This window comes from Loxodonta africana, chromosome 1 (assembly GCF_030014295.1).
Source record: "Loxodonta africana isolate mLoxAfr1 chromosome 1, mLoxAfr1.hap2, whole genome shotgun sequence".
Classification (NCBI taxonomy): domain Eukaryota; kingdom Metazoa; phylum Chordata; class Mammalia; order Proboscidea; family Elephantidae; genus Loxodonta; species Loxodonta africana.
In genome coordinates, this window is record NC_087342.1 from 203,177,877 (window position 1) to 203,198,308 (window position 20,432).

At 40.5% G+C, this 20,432-nt stretch overlaps 1 protein-coding gene across 12 annotated transcripts in view; it reads right to left on the bottom strand.

Annotated features, from left to right (window-relative positions):
• Positions 1–13,868, bottom strand: part of AHI1 (Abelson helper integration site 1) — a 212,412-nt gene extending 198,544 nt beyond the window's left edge. For 10 of the 12 annotated variants that reach the window (XR_010322954.1, XR_010322959.1, XR_010322957.1 and 7 more), the window contains exons 1-2: positions 4,894–4,961; positions 3,140–3,264 (exon numbers count right to left, since the gene is read on the bottom strand). Coding sequence is in view for 8 of the 12 variants with exons in the window: in XM_064291180.1 (XP_064147250.1) it covers positions 3,140–3,264; positions 4,894–4,903 (135 nt within the window). In the remaining 4 variants the exon portion in view is untranslated. Of the gene's footprint in view, positions 1–3,139; positions 3,265–4,893; positions 4,962–13,800 lie in introns of those variants that run through there. The other 2 variants (XM_064291148.1, XM_064291151.1) reach the window with 2 other exon arrangements.
• Between the last annotated feature and the right edge of the window lie 6,564 nt (positions 13,869–20,432).

Consider the following 20,432-nt stretch of genomic DNA (forward strand, 5'->3'; position numbering starts at 1 on the left):
TCAGTAAGATTACTTCATTATGCTTTTTCCATTGTTTCTGCTCTACTAGTGCTCTTTGGGAGCAGTCATTTGTTGGTCAGATTTCACGATCTGTCCTCAGTGCTTATCATTTCTCTCATTTTAGTTTTGGGCATTTCTTCCTACGTGAGTGTGTCCCAAATTTGCCTTCCATATCACTGATTAGATTTTTCCATGGTGTCAAGTCTACTATTTTAGGCCTCAAATATAGTTTTAAGAAAGCAACCAAAGGAAGACCATGGACTTTGAAACTGGAGAGATGGTGGGTTTGAATCCCACTTATCCTCTTTCTAGCTATTTATATGACCCTACACAAATCACTTAACATCTTTGTGCCTTAGTTTTCTCATGTGAAAAATAACAGCAGCAATATATACCTTGCATAATTAACATGAGAACTAGAAATATGTGCAAAATTCTCATCACATTATGTATTATAGTTGGAACACAAAAAGATGAACCTGACATTATTAAGCAAGCCTCTTATTGTGGTTTTTTCCCCATTTACTTTTCTTATTGCAGCCAGCTTCCTTTTTGTCTCAGCCTGTTCTATACATAGTACTCCCTGTTCTTGTTTCAATAAGGTCCTAGCTCTTCATATCTTATTAAAAGAAGTAATATTGAGTTACGGTTAAGGGAGTGGATCCTGTAGACAGATTGTCAGAGTTTGATTCCGGTTCCACCATTTACTATGTAACTTTGGACAAGTTGCTCAACCTCTCTGTGCTGCACATTCCTCATCTATAAACTAGAATAAAATCACTTAAGTTTGTTGTTTGTCTTAAGTAAGTAAATACACATGAAATGTGTAGAAGGGTGCCTGAAAGATAGAAGGTACTCAATTATCTATCAAATTAAAGCAGGTATTCTTCTTCTATTGCCTAAAATATTTTGTTTGCAGTCTTCCAGGAATACATCTCTTCTTTCGAGCTGGCAAATATCTTCCTAAATATTTTTTCCACATTCACTCATCTCTGAATGAAGAAACCTATCCATGTCTGGTGTATGCCAAGAGAGGGTGAGAAGTCTGTGCTTCCCCTCACACTTGTGTCCTGATAGAATTCCTCAACATCGAAACTGAACCTTAGGAAAGTGGACATACCCTCTTCCTACTTCTTGGCTATCCATTCAATTTAGCATTCCTAGTCTAAACGGCAGCCTGTTCATGCTCACTAATCCCATTCTTATGGCAAAGAGAGAAAACAGGAGAAATTCACGTTCTTTTCTGACCAAGTGAGCCTGTAAAGAGGGCCTGCTGACAATCATTTTCAGAGTCTTTCTGCTTCTGCCTAACCTACACCATCTCATCTGAGGTGAAGGCATATACCAACATGCAATGCTCCAGCCTTCACATGCCCAAACTCTCTACCGTACTGCTTACTGGCAACTATAGGCTCTGAATAGATGTAGAGTTGAACTGATTTGCGAAGGCGGGGCATTACTTTGGTGGTCTCAGAATACAATGCCCATCCAGTAAAGGGATTGTTCAGTTTTCTGATCAGAGCAGCCTTAAGTTAGTGGAAGATGTGGGAGTTGATCTGAAGTTTCTGCCCATCTACTTTCCTGCTGGCAGTACTCTGCAGGTTCACAGTGAAGCACATGCACCGACCCGGTATTCCTTAATACAGCCCCTTCACCACAGCAGTCAGCATAACTTACTCCTAGATACCGGTGAAGGCAGATTCTAGTGATCTTTACTAGCGCTGATGCCAGTTCTTACCTTTCAAGTCTTCATGGATATTTAAATGCATGTGCAATGACAAATTCAGAGCTATGTTTTCAAGGCTATCTTAACCAAGAAGTGAGATACTGCCAATGTTGTCAAAGCAGTCCAATAACATAAAGTTCTAAAGCAAACTGTTTAGAGTGGTTGTGCTAATCCCTGATGCTGACATCAAGTACAACAACCAAGCTTTTCAATAACAGATAGCTTCTATCAGCAATCTTGACCTGAATTAATCACACACTGATCTTAAAATCCTGGAACCTGGGGTTGAAAAGGATGTTAATGGTCTAATTCGACCAAGAATCTAATGCTTGAATTCCCACAAAATAACCCTTCTAGGTGACTATACAGCCAATGCATTAATACCCAAAACAGCAGAGTATCGACAGCACCGAAAATGCACATTTTATTTTAGGACAGCCCTCACTGTGGTAGAGACCTCAATCTGACTCATCCTGTAAGTAGTCCTAAACTGGTGTTCAGTGGTACGTACGAGGGTGTACAGTGAACCTCTCACACACGTGCGGCTGCAGTCTGGCCAATGCTGGTACTTACTTTTGCTTTATTTGAAAATATATACTGGCAGTCAGACAGACTATTAAAATGAACAGTCAAATGACAAAGTACAGAATGGGGCAAAACTCACTACAAGTAAAAGGTAGGATATATAACTCACTGTGAATCTCCTGCCAAAGAAATATCATGTATCATTTACCAGAACATGCATGAACTTGTTTTTTCATGAGGATACAAGAGATATGGTCAGAGAAGTAAATAGTGCAACGGAAATGGTGCGACAGATTTGAAGAGTGAATAGCACAATAACTGTGGATGCTGTTACACACCACAATACCATGCCAATCAGGCTGTAGTTCAATGCAGATCTGTCTCGTACTGCTTTGAGTCCTGTATTTTTAATTCAAGTGCACTGTCAAAAATCTATCATTTGAAAGTGTGCCTGAAGTACAAAAAGGATAATTATTGCCTCTTGTTCCACTGATTTCTCCTGCTTCTACTGGGAGGAATCACACAGAGTAAGTGCAAAGAAAGGCAACCCACTGAATACGTGAAATATGACATTACTTCCTAAATTCTTCACAACTCTGGGTAAAAAATCTTCATTTTCCTCAAAAATGCATAATATGGCTAGTTATAAGTTTCTTCCTTATCACTGGTCACTCTCATCAGTTCCTCTGTTCTTGTTATAAGACAGCTCACAAGCCTGAACTCAACACTCCAGGAGTGATGTAGATTCTAACATAACTTTATCATGTACTACTGGCCATGACACAGATTTACTCTCTTTAATTTCCAAAGTTCATTACAGCTATAACTTGAAAGCTATCATTTTATGCAGATATATAAATCACCATTACCAAATTATCAATTACTTACTGAGAGGTTTTCTCCAGACTTGGCAATCCTTTTCTTTAGTTTTTTTCTTTCTCGTATTAGATCACTGTGGGTCTTAAACAATTCTTCAAAGCGAACTTTGGTTTTCACTTTGGCTTCACTCTCAACTACAAAAGACAGAATGACTCATTTCATTTTTCTAGACAATTCTATCATATCACATACCTGCGTTATGTTAAAGAACATAACTTTTGTAAACGTCTGCATGAGTTCTCCAGCTGCATTAGAGCAAGTGGCCACTCCTCCCTCTTTAAAACGTTCTTTATCACTTGCTTAGGTGACGTAACAGTCCCCTGTAACCTTCTTACCTTTTGGACCACTCTAAGTCTCCTTCACTAAATTAATTTTTTATTTCTGATGCAGAGTAGCATCCACCACTGCTGGTCATGTAATCTTAGGCAAGTTTCTTAACATCTCTAAACTTCATTTCCCTTATCTGTAAAATCATGGACAACACTTGCCTAGCCTCTAATCAACATTCGACAAATACTAAAAGTTGTTTTTTTCCCCTTGAAAACATAAATCAGGTCATGTTATTCCCCTGCTTAAGATTATAATAGTTTCACATTTCACTTAAAAAAAAAAAACCAAACCCATCAAGTCGATTCCAAATCTTAGTGACCCTATTGGACAGAGTAGAACTGCCCCATACGGTTTCCAAGGAGCAAGCAGCTGTAGCCCTTAACCACAATGCCACCAGGGTTTCCGCATTTCACTTAGGATAAAATAAAATAAGTCCTTAACATGCCCTACAGGGTTCTGTACTTCCTCACCTTCCTATATATACAGCATGAAATCAGGACAAATATCCCTTTAGATTTCCACACTGTAGCCATAATGCCCTTCTTCTAGCTCCTCACCAGACAAGCTTCTTCTGGCCTCAAGGCTTTCCCACATGCCGATGCTTCTAACTTCTAAGCTTCCCCTTAATTCCCCAACTGCCTGCTTCAATTTGCTTCTAAAGTGGTATATTTCCTGATACCCTCATTCAAAACCCTGTTTCTCACACAGCAGACAGTTCTTTTCCTTCATAGCATTTCAGGCAACTTAAAATTGTATAATTATTTGTATAAATAAATTTGTATATTTATCATCATCTCCCTTACCATACTACTATGCTATATAGCTCCTCATTACATCCCTAGTTACTACTACAGGGCCTGGCACGGAGTACATGTTCAATTAACAGGTTTCAGATGAATGAATGCTGAATGAATGAATAAATGCTCTAGTGTAGGCACAGGCAAACTGCAGCCCACAGGCCAGTCGCCTGTTTAAGTAAAGGTTTACTGAAACACAGCCATGCCATTCAGGTAATTATTACAGCTGCTTCTGTGCTACAACAGAGATGAGTAGTGGCAGCTGAATAGCTGCTACACAGACCAAGCCTAAAATACTTACAAGCTGGCCCTTTAAGAAAAAAATTTGCAGAAATCTGTCCTAGAGTAAAACATCCAATTTGGGTGATAAAGAGTAAAGACTAACCGTATGTTTTAATTATTATTTATCTTGTCCATCTGGGTCCCAAACTCTCATCCATTGAAAACATATTAACCTTAATCACCAGCACTAAATATAAAATTGAATACCAAGATATCATGTATCTCAAAATATAATCTTTAGTCAGTAATACCTATTTTATTCATGAATCTGTCAAGGAAACCCTTAAAATAATCCAAATTTTTAAATAAATAAGTAAATAACATAATTTTATAATACATTTCTTAAAAGCTTACCAATGGGCATATCTCAGTTTTACAGAAAGCATTAAGCACTTATGCAAAGCACTGCCTCAATCAGGATCCTATAAAAAAAGATTTATTTGTAATGTGAAACTTCCAAATAAAAATGATAAAATATTTTTCACACAAGATTATGAACTGTTTGTCCACTACCTCATCAGGCTTATAACAATAAAGTTATACTCTTATTCCAATCTTAGGCAATTGACCTGAATAACTTTGAATTAGGTTAGGGTCCTGAAAGAAAGTAGAGCAAATCAGGTCATATCTGAATAAAATATTTGTATCTAAAGATTTACAGCCTTGGAAACCCCGTGAGGCAATTCTACTCTATCCCATACGGTCACTATGAGTCGGATCGAGTTGGCGGCAGCAGACTTTATATTCGGAAAAAGAAACAAAAAAATTTTTGAAAGGCAGCGTCAAAGAAAAAAAATAATAACAGACATCTTACTTTGATTCTAAGGTTTTCTTCACCCATGAAACCAAATATTCACCATAAAGAAATTCCTGACCAAAATTAACCCTGCCAGTGGCTTTTCTTTCACCCAAAGTTGCTAATCTTTTCTTTTCTGTTGGAAGCCAAACCAAAAACCAAACCCATTGCTGTTGGGTTGATTCTGACCCTGTAGGACAGAGCAGAACTACCCCATAGGGTTTCCAAAGAGCGGCTAGTGGATTCAAGCTCCTGACCTTTCAGTTAGCAGCCTGAGCTCTTACCCACTGCGCCACCAGGGTTTCCCTGGTAGAAGTCAGGCTAACTAAATTTGAACTTCAAAAGGCATGGCTGAAGGTGGGTGAAGGGCCAGACACTATGCTGGGACTCGGTATCAAATGATCTCAGCAAAAGGGAGAGGGCAGGGTTCGCTCAATCACATTAAGATTAGCCGATGATCTAGGTTCTATTTTTCTCCCTCCTCTTTTCTTTATAAGCTTCATTGTAACCAAGCAAACTTTGAGCCATTTGCTTTTTTCTGGAATCAGAATCATCTTCCTACATGCAGAGTAAGTGCTCAGAGTAAACCTTATGTTTCATTTTCTCTGAGTTTTATTTTTTAACAGCACTTAATGTCTAACATGGTATGTTAATATATTTTTAAATATATTTTCAGTAAATTAATGAACATTTCTACGTACTTTTAAGAAACCTAACTCTGCATCAGGATTGACTTCCCCAAGACCACGTATTAGTGAAGTACACCTGAGGGATGTACATCACAGATGATGAATGTACCTGCCACTGAAAATGCTGCTACCACAGAACCCGTGAGCACAAGCGTTTGTACCATCTTTCTCAAATCAACACCTGGGTGTGCCCTGTGGTGTGTCAGAGCTACTAAAAACCAAAGACAAACTCGGCAATACGTTTCTGAGCTGCCAATTTCATATAAAGATTACGTGTCTGTGTTTAAAACTAACGTGTAGTAATTCTCCGTTAGAGCACAAAACGTGCACACATTTTAAAAAATAAAACTGAAGGCTGTAAAAAAAAAAAGGAAAACATAATTTGCACCAGTTCAGGCACGCAGTTAATGCTCCAGGCCCCTGAGGAGACATGTTGATGACCCTCTGGTATTGGGATACTTTGGGCAGAAAAGCCTGAGAAAAAATACTAAAGAGAAAAGGGTGATTATATAAAATATACCCCAAATATATGAGAATACTTTTCTATCTACGAGTAGGTACAAAGACAAAAGAGACATCACTAAATTCACACCAGCCACTCTTTGGAAACCCTATGGGGGCAGTTCTACCTTGTCCTGTCAGGTTGCTGTTAAGTCAGAATGGAGCAGAGCTGCCCCATAGGATTTCCAAGGCTATAAATCTTTCCGGAAGCAGACTGCCACATCTCTCTCTTTCTTGAAGTGGTTGATAGGTTCAAATTGCTGACCTCTGGGTTAGCAGCTGAGCATTTAACCACTGTGCCACCAGGGCTGCTCCATTTAAAACCCAGGTCCTGGAATCAGTCTCCCATGGTAACTAGTGTGACTTTGGGCAAACTGTTTCCTCATCTATAAAATCAGCATTGTAAGTGCCTACTCAGAGGGCTGTTACAAGGATTAAATGACTTAGAACAGTGCCTGGCAGAGAACAAGCACCAATAAATATTAGCTACAATAGATAATTCTTCCTCTGTGAGTTTACTGTGGGGCATGTCGAGTTAGGTATCTGAGGGCCACTGGGTGACTACGAGCATAGGACCCATTGTCAGATCCTTGATTTGAATCTGAGAGCTCGGATGCTAACAAAAAGGTCAGCAGTTTGAATCCACCAGCCACTCCTTGGAAATCCTATGGGGCAGTTCTACCCTGTCCTATAGGGTCACTATGAGTCGGAATTGACTTGATGGCAATGTTTTTTTTTTTCCCCCCAGTCTGCCAGCTGATTAATCTCCATGAATCTCGGTTTCCTAGTCCTTGAAGTCATGCGTTTTTGTAAGGATTAAACGAGATCATGCAAGCAAAACACTAGCATGATGCCTAGCACATAGTAAGCCCTCCATAAATGATGGTTATATATGTTATGTTTTGTTGACAATAGGAGGAGCCCTGATGGTGCAGTGGCTAAAGCACTTAGCTGTTAACTGAAAGGTTGGCAGTTCAAACCCACCAGCCCCTCCACGGGGGAAAGATATGGCAGTCTGCTTCTGTAAAGATTACAGCGTAGGAAACCTGATGGGGCAGTTCTACTCTGTCTCATAGGGTTGTTATGAGTTGGAATCGACTCGAGAGCAGTGGGTTTGGGTTGTGGTAGACGACAGAATACATTAATACAGCAGGGAGGCCTGGGCTGCAGATTTGGGCATTATCTGCATATATGTGCAATATTCTTAGCCAACAAAGGTGTTGATTCTTCTTCAATCTTCCTTACTCAATGTCCAGTTTTTCCATGTCTGTGAGGTGACTGAAAATACCATGGCTTGGGTCAAGTGCACCTTAGTCCTCAAAATGACATCCTTGCTTTTCAACGCTGTAAAGAGGTCATCTGCAGCAGATTTGCCCGACGCAATATGTCCTCTGATTTCTTGACAGCTGCTTCCATGGATGTTAACTGTGGATCCAAGTAAAATGAAATCCTTGACAACTTCAATCTTCTCTCCATTTATCATGATTTTGCTTATTGGTCCAGCTGTGGGGATGTTTGTTTTCTTTATGTTAAGGTGTAATCCATACCGAAGGCTGCAGTCGTTGATCTGCATCAGTAAGTGCTTCAAGTCCTCTTGACTGTTAGCAACCATCCTTCAATTCTCATGCCACGTTCTTCTTTAAATAGTTCATCTTCTTGGATTATTTGCTCAGCATACAGACTGAATAAGTATGGTGAAAAGATACAACCAAGACACACACCTTTCCTGACTTAAAACCTGCAGTATCCCCTTATTCTGTTCTAACCATTGCCTCTTGGTCTACATACAGGTTCCTAATGAGCACAATTAAGTCACTGTACCAAACAGTAATGGTCGACATTCAACCATTTCATTGGCAGCATGTGATCAAGAACCAATGGTACTGAAGGAAGAAGTCCAAGTTGCACTGAAGACATCAGTGAAAAATAAGGCTCCAGGAACTGAAGAAATACAAAGTGTGATGTTTCAACAAATGGATGCAAGACTGGAAATGCTCACTAGTCTATGCCAAGAAATTGGAAGACAGTTACCTGGCCAAACGATTGGAAGACATCCGTATTTGCACCCATTCCAAAGAAGAGTCATCTAACCGGAAGCAGAAATTATTGAACAATATCATTAATATCATACACAAGTAAAATTTTGCTGGAGATTAGTCACAAGCGGTTGTAGCAGTACATCAACAGGGAACTGCCAGAAATTCAAGCCAGATTCAGAAGAGGATGTGGAACAAGGGAAATCATTGCTGATGTCAGATGGACCCTGGCTGAAAGCAGAAAATACCAGAAAGATATTTACCTGTGTTTTACTGACTACGCAAAGGCATTCGGCTGTGTGGATCATAACAAATTATGGCTAACACTGCGAAGAATGGGAATTCCAGAACATTTAATTGTGCTCATGAGGAGCCTTTACACAGATCAAGAGGCAGTTGCTCAAACAGAAAAATGGGATACTGTGTGGCTTAAAGTCAGGAAAATCTGCATCAGGGCTGTATCCTTTCACCAAACTTATTCAGCCTGAATGTGAGCAAATAATCCGAGAAGCTGGACTATACGAAGAAGAACGCGGCATCAGGATTAGTGGAAGACTCATTAACAACCTGTGTCATGCAGATGACACAACCTTGCTTGCTGAAAGACGACTTGAAGCACTTACTGATGAAGATCAAAGACCACAGCCTTCAGTATGGTTTATACCGCAACACAAAGAAACAAAAATCCTCACAACTGGATCAATAAGCAACATCGTGTTAAATGGAGAAAAGACTAAAGTTGCTGAGGATTTCATTTTACTTGGATCCACAATCAACGCCCACGGAAGCAGCAGTCAAGAAATCAAAGGACGTTTGCACTGGGCAAATCTGTTGCAAAAGACCTCCTCAAAGTGTTAAAAAGCAAAGATGTCACCTTGAGGACTAAGGTGGACCTGACCCAAGCCATGGTATTTTCAATTACCTTATATGCACGCAAAAGCTGGACAATGAATAAGAAAACCAAAGAAGAAGTGATATATTTGAATTATGACACTGACAAAGAATATTGACTATACCACGGACTGCCAGAAGAAGGAACAAATTTGTCTTGAAAGAAGTACAATCAGAATGCTGTTTAGAAGGGAGGATGGTGTGAGTTGGTCTGACGTACTCCGGACATGTTATCTGGAGAGACCAGTCTCTGGAGAAGGACATCATGCTTGGTGTTATGGACTGAATTGTATCCTTCAAAAATGTATGTCAACTTGGCTAGACCATGATTCCCAGTACTGTGTGATTATCCACCATTTTGTCATCTGATGTGATTTTCTGTGTGTTGTAAATCTTATCTCTATGTATATGAGGCAGGATTGGAGGCAGTTATGTTAATGAGGCAGGACTCAATCTACAAGACCAGGTTGTGCCTTAAGTCAATCTCATTTGAGATATAAAAGAGAAGCAAGCAGAGAGACAAGGGGCCTCATTACCACCAAGCAAGAAGAGCAAGGAGCATGCGTCCTTTCGACCCAGAGTCCCTGCACTGTGAAGCTCTTGGACCAGACGAAGACAGATGATGAAGACTTTCCTCCAGAACTGAGAGAGAGAGAAAGCCTTCCCCTGAAGTGACGCCCTGAATTTGGACTTTTAGCCTACTAGACTGTGAGAGAATAAATTTCTCTCTGCTAAAGCCATCCACTTGTGGCATTTCTGTTATAGCAGCACTAGATAACTGAAACACGTGGTAGAGAATCATCAAAAAAGCGGGAGAACATCAAGGAGATGGACTGACACAGTGGCTGCGACAATATGCTCAAACATAGCATGATGTTGCAAGAAATGGACAGTGTTTAGTTTTGTTGCACATAGGATCTCTGTAAGTCAGAACTGTCTCAACAGCACCTAACAACATTTTTTAATAATACAATATGCAATGAAATTTATAAACACTAATATTATTTATTATGCTACAGCTGCTAACCAAATGGTCGGTAGTTTGAATCCACTAGGCGCTCCTTGGAAACTCTACGGGGGCAGTTCTACTCCATCCTATAGGGTCGCTATGAGTCGGAATTGACTCAACAGCACTGGGGAATATTATTTAGGTGCCCTGGTGGCGCACTGGTTAAAAGCTCAGCTACTAACAAGGTTGGCAGTTCGAAACTACCGGCAGTTGCTTGGAAACCCCATGGTGCAGTTCTACTCTGTCCTACAAGGTTGCTATGAGTTGGAATGGAGTCAACAGCAACAAATTTTTTTAATATTATTTACGAGCCCCTGGGTGGTGTAGGGAGAAGCCCTGGTGGCACAGCAGTTTAATGCTTGGATGGTAACCTAGATATCAGGTCAAACCTTCCAGCTGCTCTGTGGGCAGAAGATGTGGCAGTTTGCTTCCATAAAGATTTATCACCTTGATAACCCTATGGGGCAGTTCTACTCTGTTCTACAGGATCGCTATGAGTTAGAATTGACAGGTTTGGTTTTAGAAGTGCAAATGGTTAAGCACTAGGGTATTTATTAAAAGGCTGGAGGTTGAAGTTCACCCACAGGCACTTCCGAAGAAAGGGCCAGAGAGATTTATTTCCACTATTGAAAGGTCACAGCCATTGAAAACCCTATAAGCAGTTCTACTCTGACACACAAGGGGTTACCATGAGTCGGAATCCACTCAAGGACAACTGGCTTTTTTTTTTTTAAATAATTTTTATTGTGCTTTAAGTGAAAGTTTACAAATCGAGTCAGTCTGTCACATATAAACATATACACCTTACTCCATACTCCCATTTACTCTCCCCCTAATGAGTCAGCCCGCTCCCTCCTTCCAGTCGCTCCTTTTGTGACCGTTTTGCCAGTTTCTAACCCTCTCTACCCTCCCATCTCCCCTCCAGACAGGAGATGCCAACACAGCCTCAAGGGTCCACCTGATACAAGTAGCTCACTCTTCATCAGCTTCTCTCTCCAACCCATTGCCCAGTCCCTTCCATGTCTGATGAGTTGTCTTCGGAAATGGTTCCTGTCCTGGGCCAACAGAAGGTTTGGGGACCATGACTGCCGGGATTCTTCTAGTCTCAGTCAGACCATTAAGTCTGGTCTTTTTATGAGAATTTGGGGTCTGCATCCCACTGTTCTCCTCCCTCAGGGGTTCTCTGTTGTGCTCCCTGTCAGGGCAGTCATCGGTTGTGGCCGGGCACCATCTAGTTCTTCTGGTCTCAGGATGATGTAAGTCTCTGGTTCATGTGGCCCTTTCTGTCTCTTGGGCTCATAGTTATCATGTGACCTTGGTGTTCTTCATTCTCCTTTGATCCAGGTGGGTTGAGACCAATTGATGCATCTTAGATGGCTGCTTGTTAGCATTTAAGACTCCGGACACCACACTTCAAAGTGGGATGCAGAATGTTTTCTTAATAGAATTTATTTTGCCAATTGACTTAGAAGTCCTCTTAAGCCATAGTTCCCAAACCCCTGCCCTTGCTCCGCTGACCTTCGAAGCATTCAGTTTATTCCGGAAACTTCTTTGCTTTTGGTCCAGTCCAGTTGAGCAATCAGCTTTTTAAAAAATATTATGTAATAATATAGCAGATACATAACTGACCTAATCATTTTTCAATGTTACTGTGTACTACAGAAAAAAACATTACAGAATTAGTGACTAATATTTAATGAACAGCGACATTATCTGACTTAAGATCAGAAGTTAAGATCAGATTAAAAAAGAGATCCCTGAACCTCATAACCCAAACCAAATCAAACCCACTACTGTTGAGTCAATTCCCACTTACAGCGAAGTGGGAACTGACTCAACAGTAGTGGGTTTGAAACCCTGGTGGCGTAGTGGTTAAGTGCTACAGCTGCTAACCAAAGGTTCGGCAGTTCGAATCCACCAGGTGCTCCTAGGAAACTCTATGGGGCAGTTCTACTGTGTCCTATAGGGTCGCTATGAGTCGAAATCGACTCGATGGCACTGGGTTTGGTTGGTTTTGGTATACATGCCATTATTTTAAAACTTCTTCCTCAGATACCTTTTTCACATAAAATGATTAGAGATACTAAGTAAGAAACATAACTGGATTGTTTCAGCTCATTTTAATTTTCCCTGATCTCCTGATTTTCAACTGTCAATCAGTAAGTGACTAAAGATCAAGGGGAGAAAAAGCAGAGAGGCTTGGATGATTCACTCCTTAATCAACTTTAATAGCAAGGAACAAACAAAATTCCCATATAAATAATTCAATTAATAAATCATCAACAAACCCTTTACCATGGAGTAGATTCCAACTCATAGAGACCCCATAGGGCAGTACAAGTGCCCCACAGGGTTTTCTTGGCCATAATCTTCATGGAAACCCTGGTGGTATAGTGGTTAAGTGCTATGGCTGCTAACCAAAGGGTCGGCAGTTCGAATCCACCAGGAGCCCATTGGAAACTCTATGGGGCAGTTCTGCTCTGTCCTGTAGGGTCACTATGAGTCAGAATCGACTTGACAGCACTGGGTTCCTCTGGGTAATCTTTATGGAAGCAGCCTGCCACATTTTTCTCCTGCAAATCAACAAGTCTTCATAAACAATATTCTGAATGTGGTTTTAAAAAACTCTTTTGGTATTTGAATTTTTCAAATATTCTTTTAAAAATTTCCCAGGGTCCTCATAACAAGCAATCTTTTTTTCCTGAAAACCTAAGCAATAACAACAACCATTAATGCAACAGGTGAAATAACTGTTGCCATGTCTTTCTCAAAAAAAGTAAAAGCATATACGCCAGTCTGTAGATGATTTCACAGCAATGCTGAAATAAGGCCCAACCATTTGGTAGGGATTCCTAAATTATCAACTCTTTTTCTATTTTTATGTATACTGAAATGACCCTATTACACCTTTTATTTTTTAAACAAATATAACATTCACCACCTTTTTTCAGATGTATTTAAGAAGGCATTTCACAGGCTCAAGATTCAGCACCAGGTTGACACTATAAAAGGAAATAAACATACGCATCTGATTTTAAAGCGTTTAAGCTTGAACCGGGAGCAGTAAAAGCAAGAAATGCGTTCCCTCTTAGGACACCACGCTAACAAGTCACGAAGAGAGTCTTCCACGGAAGGGAGCGGAAAAGTGCGTAGAGGTGTTTCTCAAAAATCACATCCCTCCCCTCCCGGACGCCTGGCAGTGGCGCAGTGCGGCCCCAGCCCGGCCAAGCCGGCACTCCGCCCCCGCGCTCAGACCACATCAGTCCACGCAGTCGAGAGGGCCCGGGCAGGACGAGTCCCCAGCCCTGGGCTCCCACCACCAGCCCGCCAGCAACGTACTCACAAAGCGGAGGGCGCAGAGCTGCTGACCGCCTGTCCCGCCAGAGCCGAGCCCGGGCGGTGGGAAGCAGCTCCCGGCGCCAGGCGAGGTGGGCCGGGAGCTGGGCTGCTACGCAATGGCCCAGCCGCCAGCGACCCAGGATCTGCAAGCGAGCCAGATGCCGCAGTGTGGGCAGTGCACCCTCCTCCCGCCGCTGACGTCAGCGCTAGCCTACGCCGCCGTTCCCATGACAACCGATGCAGCCAGTGCTCTCTATCTGGACCGCAGTCTCTCTTCCGCGCCCCGTCCACGGCCCCGCCCCCGCACCGCCTACGCAGCGGCCCGCGAGGTGCCGCAGTACGCCGCCTGCGGAGGCAACGCGCGCGCGTCCGCTGGCCTGCGGCTGGCGGGCTGACGGGCACGCGCTCCGGGGGGTGCGCGGGGCTCCTCTAAACTGGGAGCAGGATGAGAAACGGGTATACGCGGTGCTCGTCAGAGCCTGAGCGCGTTTCCACCCTCGCCCCGGAACAGGGGCTTTGCGCCTCAGAACTGCAACAAACGCTGGGAGAAACAGAAGGGGGAAAAGTGAGGCGGGGAGGCTATCGTGGATGCCGCCAAGGAAAAGAAACGTGAATGAAGCAAGAAGCAGGCGCCTCATCTCCCACGCGTTCGCGCCCACAAAAAAAAAAAAATGCCTAAAACGTGGAGAATAGTTGTACTACAGACAAAATCTTAGAGAAAAAATTAATCACTACTCGTCTAGCGGTGAGCTCTCACTGTTTTTAAAACAAAACAAAAATTAAAGCGTCATTTTTTATCTCACGTAATAACCCCGCCCACTTACTTGTGCCGCAGGCGCCATCTTTACCTCTGAGTCAGCAAGGGTGGAAAAATACTAGACAAGTTAAAACTCCTCCGTTCTTGAATTAGAGGCCATTTTCTGCAGTGGTAGTCAGACGTGGTAACCTGTTGCCTCGTTTGTACAGTGAAAGCGTTATCCATCTTTCTGTGGAGGCCAGACTACATTGCCATTGGCTTTCCATTCCACTTTACAGTCCATTCTACACAAAATATATCTCATTCGTTTCTTTAAATCCTGTGAAATAAGCAGTGAGAAATATTATCAGCCCAATGTGTCCCAAACTGAAGTCTTCAACTTTCCACCCAAAACCTCCCTGTCTGGATTTCATCTTGGTTTATGGCACCACTATCCAACCAGTGATCTAGGCAGATACTTGGTGCTGCTGTTAGCTGCCATCCAGTGACCCCAGCTCTTGAATGCATACTGATAAAAATAAATGAGCTTTTAAAAATGGGAGATAAAGCTCTTCCTTATACTAGAATGCCACTAATAAATGAAGGAGGAAGTGATGCAGGTACAAAAATCACTGGGCAACCTGTGTTAGTTATCCAGTGTTGCTATAACAGAAATACCACTAGTGGATGGCTTTAATAAAGAGAATTTTATTTTCTCACAGTTTAGTGGGTTAAAAGTCCAAATTCAGGGCCTTGGCTCCAGGGGGGAAGGTTTTTTCTCTCTGTTGGCCCTGGAGGAAGGTCCTTGTCCTCAATCTTCCCATGGTTGAGGAGCTTCTCAGGCGCAGGGATGCAGTGTCCAAAGGACACGCTCTGCACATGGTGCTGCTTTCTTGGTGGGATGAGGTCCCCCTGTCTTTGTGTTTGCTCTATCTTTTCTGTCTCTGTGCTTGCTGTATCTTTTAAGTCTCAAGAGAATGCTTCTAGACACGATCCAATACTGGAGGTTGAGTCTTGCCTCACTAAGACAACTGCTGCCCATACTCCCTCAATTAACATCATAGAGGCAGGATTTACAACATATAGGAAAATCACACAACACCAGGAATCATGGTCCAGCCCAACTGATAAACACACATTTTTGGGGGGACATAATTCAACCCATGACACAACCATTACAGTAAAAAATGATTAAGGCAAGAATCATCAATGGATGCTAAAACTAGTGGGTGAGAGTTTTAAGAGGAACAAATTATTTGCATAGTCTCACATTATCTCTGCACAAAATACTTATGAATTACAAAGGAAAAAAAATAGAAACTTGAAGAAATCCGGCACTGGTAATCAGAGTTAACAGTAATGGGGTGAATTTACATCTTGTGACACTTGGTAAGAGTCACTTCAAACACATTTCTGTGGTATTTCTGCCCAAAAGGCATAACCTGAGTCTAATCATGAGGAAACATTAGTCAAATTCAAATTGAGAGACAATCACAAACCTGTATTCTTCAAATGTGTCAAGGTCATGAAAGATAAGGAGTGAGTAAAGAACTTTTTCAGATCGAAGGAGACTAAAGAGACGTGACAACTAAATGGAACACATGACTCAATTGAATTATTTGGCTGTAAAATACATTATTGGAACAAATGACAAAATTTAAATGATATCTGTGAATTACGTGATAGTATTTTAACAATATTAATTTCCTAGTTTTAATGACTGTACTCTGGTAATGTAGGAGACAGCTTTGTTTTTATAAAAAACACACTGAAGAATTTAAAGGTAATGAAGCATCATGTCTGCAACTTAATCCAAAATGATTCAGAAATAAATGTATATATAAAGATAACAAATATAAATAATGAATATAGATAAAGAGTCTGGGTGGCATAAGCAGTTTGCAATCGGCTACTAGCCTAAAGGTCAGCGATTCGAACTCAGCCAATGTCTTCACAGAAGAAAGGCCAGGTGAACTGCTTTTGTAAAGTTTGCAGTTAAGAAAGAAAACCCTATTGAACAGTTCTACTGCCTACTTATGGTCACCGTGAGTCAGAAGGCTGACTTAATGGAAGCTAACAGCAACAACAATATATCTAGACAGAAAGACTAATAGAGCAAATGTAGTATGCTAACAATTGGGAAATTTGGGCAAAGGAATTTGAACAAAGTTTTTATAGTATTCTTTCAATTTTTCTGTAAGTTTAAAATTATTTTAAAATGAAAAACAAATGACAAAAGCACCTGGGATTCTGGCTCCAGTAACTAGATGAAGAATGATTAATCAAATAAGAGTGGAAAGTCAGGAAGAAGAGCAAGTTTGGGGGAAAAGATGTTTAGTTTAAGTGAGATATATCCAGTTATCCAGTAACAGTTGGAATATGTTGTTGCTGTTAGGTGCCAACGAGCTGGTTCCAACTCATGGCCACTCCATGTATAACAGAACGAAGCATTGCTCAGTCCTGTACCATCCTCACAATAGTAAGTATGTTTGAGCCTGTTGTTGCAGCTACTATGTCAATCCTCTCATTGAGGGTCTTCCTCTTTTTTGCTGACCCTTTGCTTTACTAAACATGATGTCCTTCTCCAGGGATTCGTCCCTCCTGATAACATGTCAAAAGTATGTGAGATGAAGTCTAAGGAGCATTCTGGGTATACTTCTTCCAAAACAGATTTGTTCGTTCTTCTCGCAGTTCGTGGTATATTTAACATTCCTCACCAACACCATAGTTCAAAGGCATCAATTCTTCTTTGGTCCTCTTATTCATTCTGCAGTTTTCTCATGCATATGAGGTCATTGAAAACACCATGGTTTGGGTCAGAGGCACTTTAGTCCTCAAAGGACATCTTTGCTTTTCAAGATTTAAAAGAGGCCCTTTGCAGCAGATTTGCCCAATGCAATACGTAGTTTTATCTCTTGACTGCTGCTTCCATGGGTATTGATTGTGGATGCAAGTAAAATGAAATCCTTGACAACTTCATTTTGTAGTGTAATTGAATATTCATGATGTTTATTATGATGTTGCTTACTGTTCCAGTTGGGATATAGTAAGCATATTAATCAGTCCCAATCACACCGAAGAAAGCAGATATACTGCTTTTGTGTTGTAAACCCAGAGTGCAAGACTTAGGTCGCTCGACCATCCTAGGAGAGGCAGGCAATTAAGAAGTGATAATGGAGAACCTGTCACAAACAGTTAAGCGCTAGATTACTAGAAAGGCTGGCAGTTCAAGCCCACCTAGAGGTGCCTCAGAAGACAGGCCTGGCAATCTGCTTCTGAAAAGTCACAGCCTTGAAATCTCTATGAAATAGTTTCTGTACACATGAGGTTGCCATGAGTCAGAATTGACTGGTTTGCAACTAACAGCAACAACAAAGGTATTGAATAATGTTAAGGACTATTTGTTAACTTTGTTAGGTAAAAGTGGTTGTTGTTGGATGCTGTTGAGTCGATTTGGACACATAGCAACACTGTGATGGAGTAGAACCACCTCATAGGGTTTCCGAGGCTATAACCTTTACAGAAGCAGATTGGCAAAAGCTTTCCCCCTCAGAGCTGCTGGGTGGGTTCGAACCACCAGCAGCCAAATGCTTAACTGTTAAACCCCCGGGGCTCCATGAAATAGTGATACTGTGGTTATATAAGAATATGACTTTTTTAAAGCACTTAGCATAAAGTGTCAAGATGCCTGAGATTTGCTTTAAAATAATACAGGAAAAAAATTATTAGGGGAAAGATGACACATGTATGTCTAAATTTTGATTCTTGTTGAAGATAGCTGATGGGTATCTGATCTTTTAATATTAGTTTTCTTTATGTGTTTGAAATTTTTCATAGTAAACAGAAAAAATAAAAGTAGGAATATGCATATGATAGAGAATTTGAAAGATATAGAACAATAGAAAAAAAAGAAAGAATACTCCGTTACACTACCCAAAATGAATCTCAGTTGACTTTTTTGGTAAATTTCTTTTTTCCCAAGCATTTCCTCCTGTATCTGTTAGCTGCTTGAATATCTTCTTCGGTGAAGTGTCTGTTCATTTCCTTTGCCCATTTTTTAATTGGATTATTTGCCTTTTTGTTGTAGAGGTGTTGGATTTTCCTGTAGATTTTTTAGAGGTTAGACCTTTGTCAGATTTGTCATAGCCAAAATTTTTTTCCCAGTCTGTATGTTCTGTTTTTACTCTTTTGGTGAAGTCTCTGGATGAGCATAAGTGTTTGATTTTTAGAAGATTCTAGTTATCTAGCTTATCTTCTGGTGTTTGTGTACTTTTAGTTATGGCTTATATCCAGTTAATGCCATATATTAGGGCCTCTAGCATTGATCCTATTTTTTTTGTATGATCTTTATAGTATTTGGTTTTATATTTAGGCCTTTGATCCATTTTGAGTTAGTCTTGTGTGTGGTATGAGGTATGGGTCCTGTTTGATTTTTTTGCAGATGGACATCCAGTTTTGCCAGAACTATTTGTTAAAAAGACTCTCTTTTCCCCATTTGCTGGCCTTTGGGCCTCAGTCGAAGATCAGGTGATGTGTGCATCTATTGCTATAAATAGACCTCTGAGCACTGATTTTACTGTGTCCCAGATGTTTTGGTACAATATGTTTTCATTTTAGGAATCTTTTATTCCATCTTTGGTTTCTTCTATTACCTAGTGGTTTTTAAGCAAGGTGTTATTCAATTTCCATTTATTTTTTTTCCATTTTTCTTTTTGTTATTAATTTCTACTTTTAGGTGTTGTGATCAAAGAGGATGCTTTGTATTATCTCAGTATTTTGGATTTTGTTGAAGGTTGTTTTGTGGCCTAAGGCATGATTTGTTCAGGAGAACGTTCCATGTGCATTGGAAAAGAATGCGTACTTTGCTGCTGTTGGGTGGCGTGTTCTATATATGTCTCTGAGGTCAAGAGGGTTGATTGTGGCTTTTAGATCTTTTGAATCTTTGTTGAGTTTCTTTCTAGATTTTCTGTCCTTTACCAAGAGTGGTGTGTTGAAGTCTCCTGCTATCAGAGAACTGTCAGTTTCTCTTTTCAGTACTGTTAGTCTGTTTTATATATTTTGGAGCCCTGTCCTTGGGTGCATAGGTATTTATTGTAGTTATGCCTTTATGATGGATTGTCCCTTTAATCATTGTATAATGTTCTTCCTTGTCTTTTATGGTGGATTTTGATTTCAAGTCTGTTTTATCTAAGATTAGTATTGCCACTCTTGCTCTTTTTTGGTTGCTGTTTGCTTGATATATTTTTTCACTCCTTTGATTTTTAATATATTTATGTCTTTGTTCCTAAGGTGTGTCTCTTGTGGGTAACATATTGATGGATCCTGTTTTTTTAATCCATTCTGTCACTCTCGGTCTCTTCATGGGTGCATTTAAGTCACTTATGTTCAGTGTGATTATTGATAGGTGTACATTTATTGCTGTCATTTTGTAGTGCTTTTTTGTGGTGATGACGTTTTCTTTTTTCCTCTTACTCTTCTGTCCTGAATTCCTTTTTTTGTGGATTTTTTTGTTTGTTTCTTTCATTTTTATCGATTTTGTGTTTACTGAGATTTTGTTTTTCTTCTTTATTTTGATGAATAGGTCTGTTAACTTTCTTTGTGGTTACTTTGAAATTTACCCTTATCTTCCCAAGTTTAAACCAGTCTTTTATTACTTGATAATGCCTTGAGTTCCTCTCCATTTGATACCTACACCATTTATTCCCCCTTTTATTGTTCTGACATTGTTGTTATCTACACATAAATCTCTCTGGTTTCAGTTATAAATTTTTTAGAGTTCATTATCTAGGTTGGAATATGTCCGATGCTGTCTTACGTGTCAGATTCAGGCTGTTGTCTGATGTTTGTTCTCTAACCAATGGACTCCCTTTAATAATTATTATAAGTTTGGTTTGGT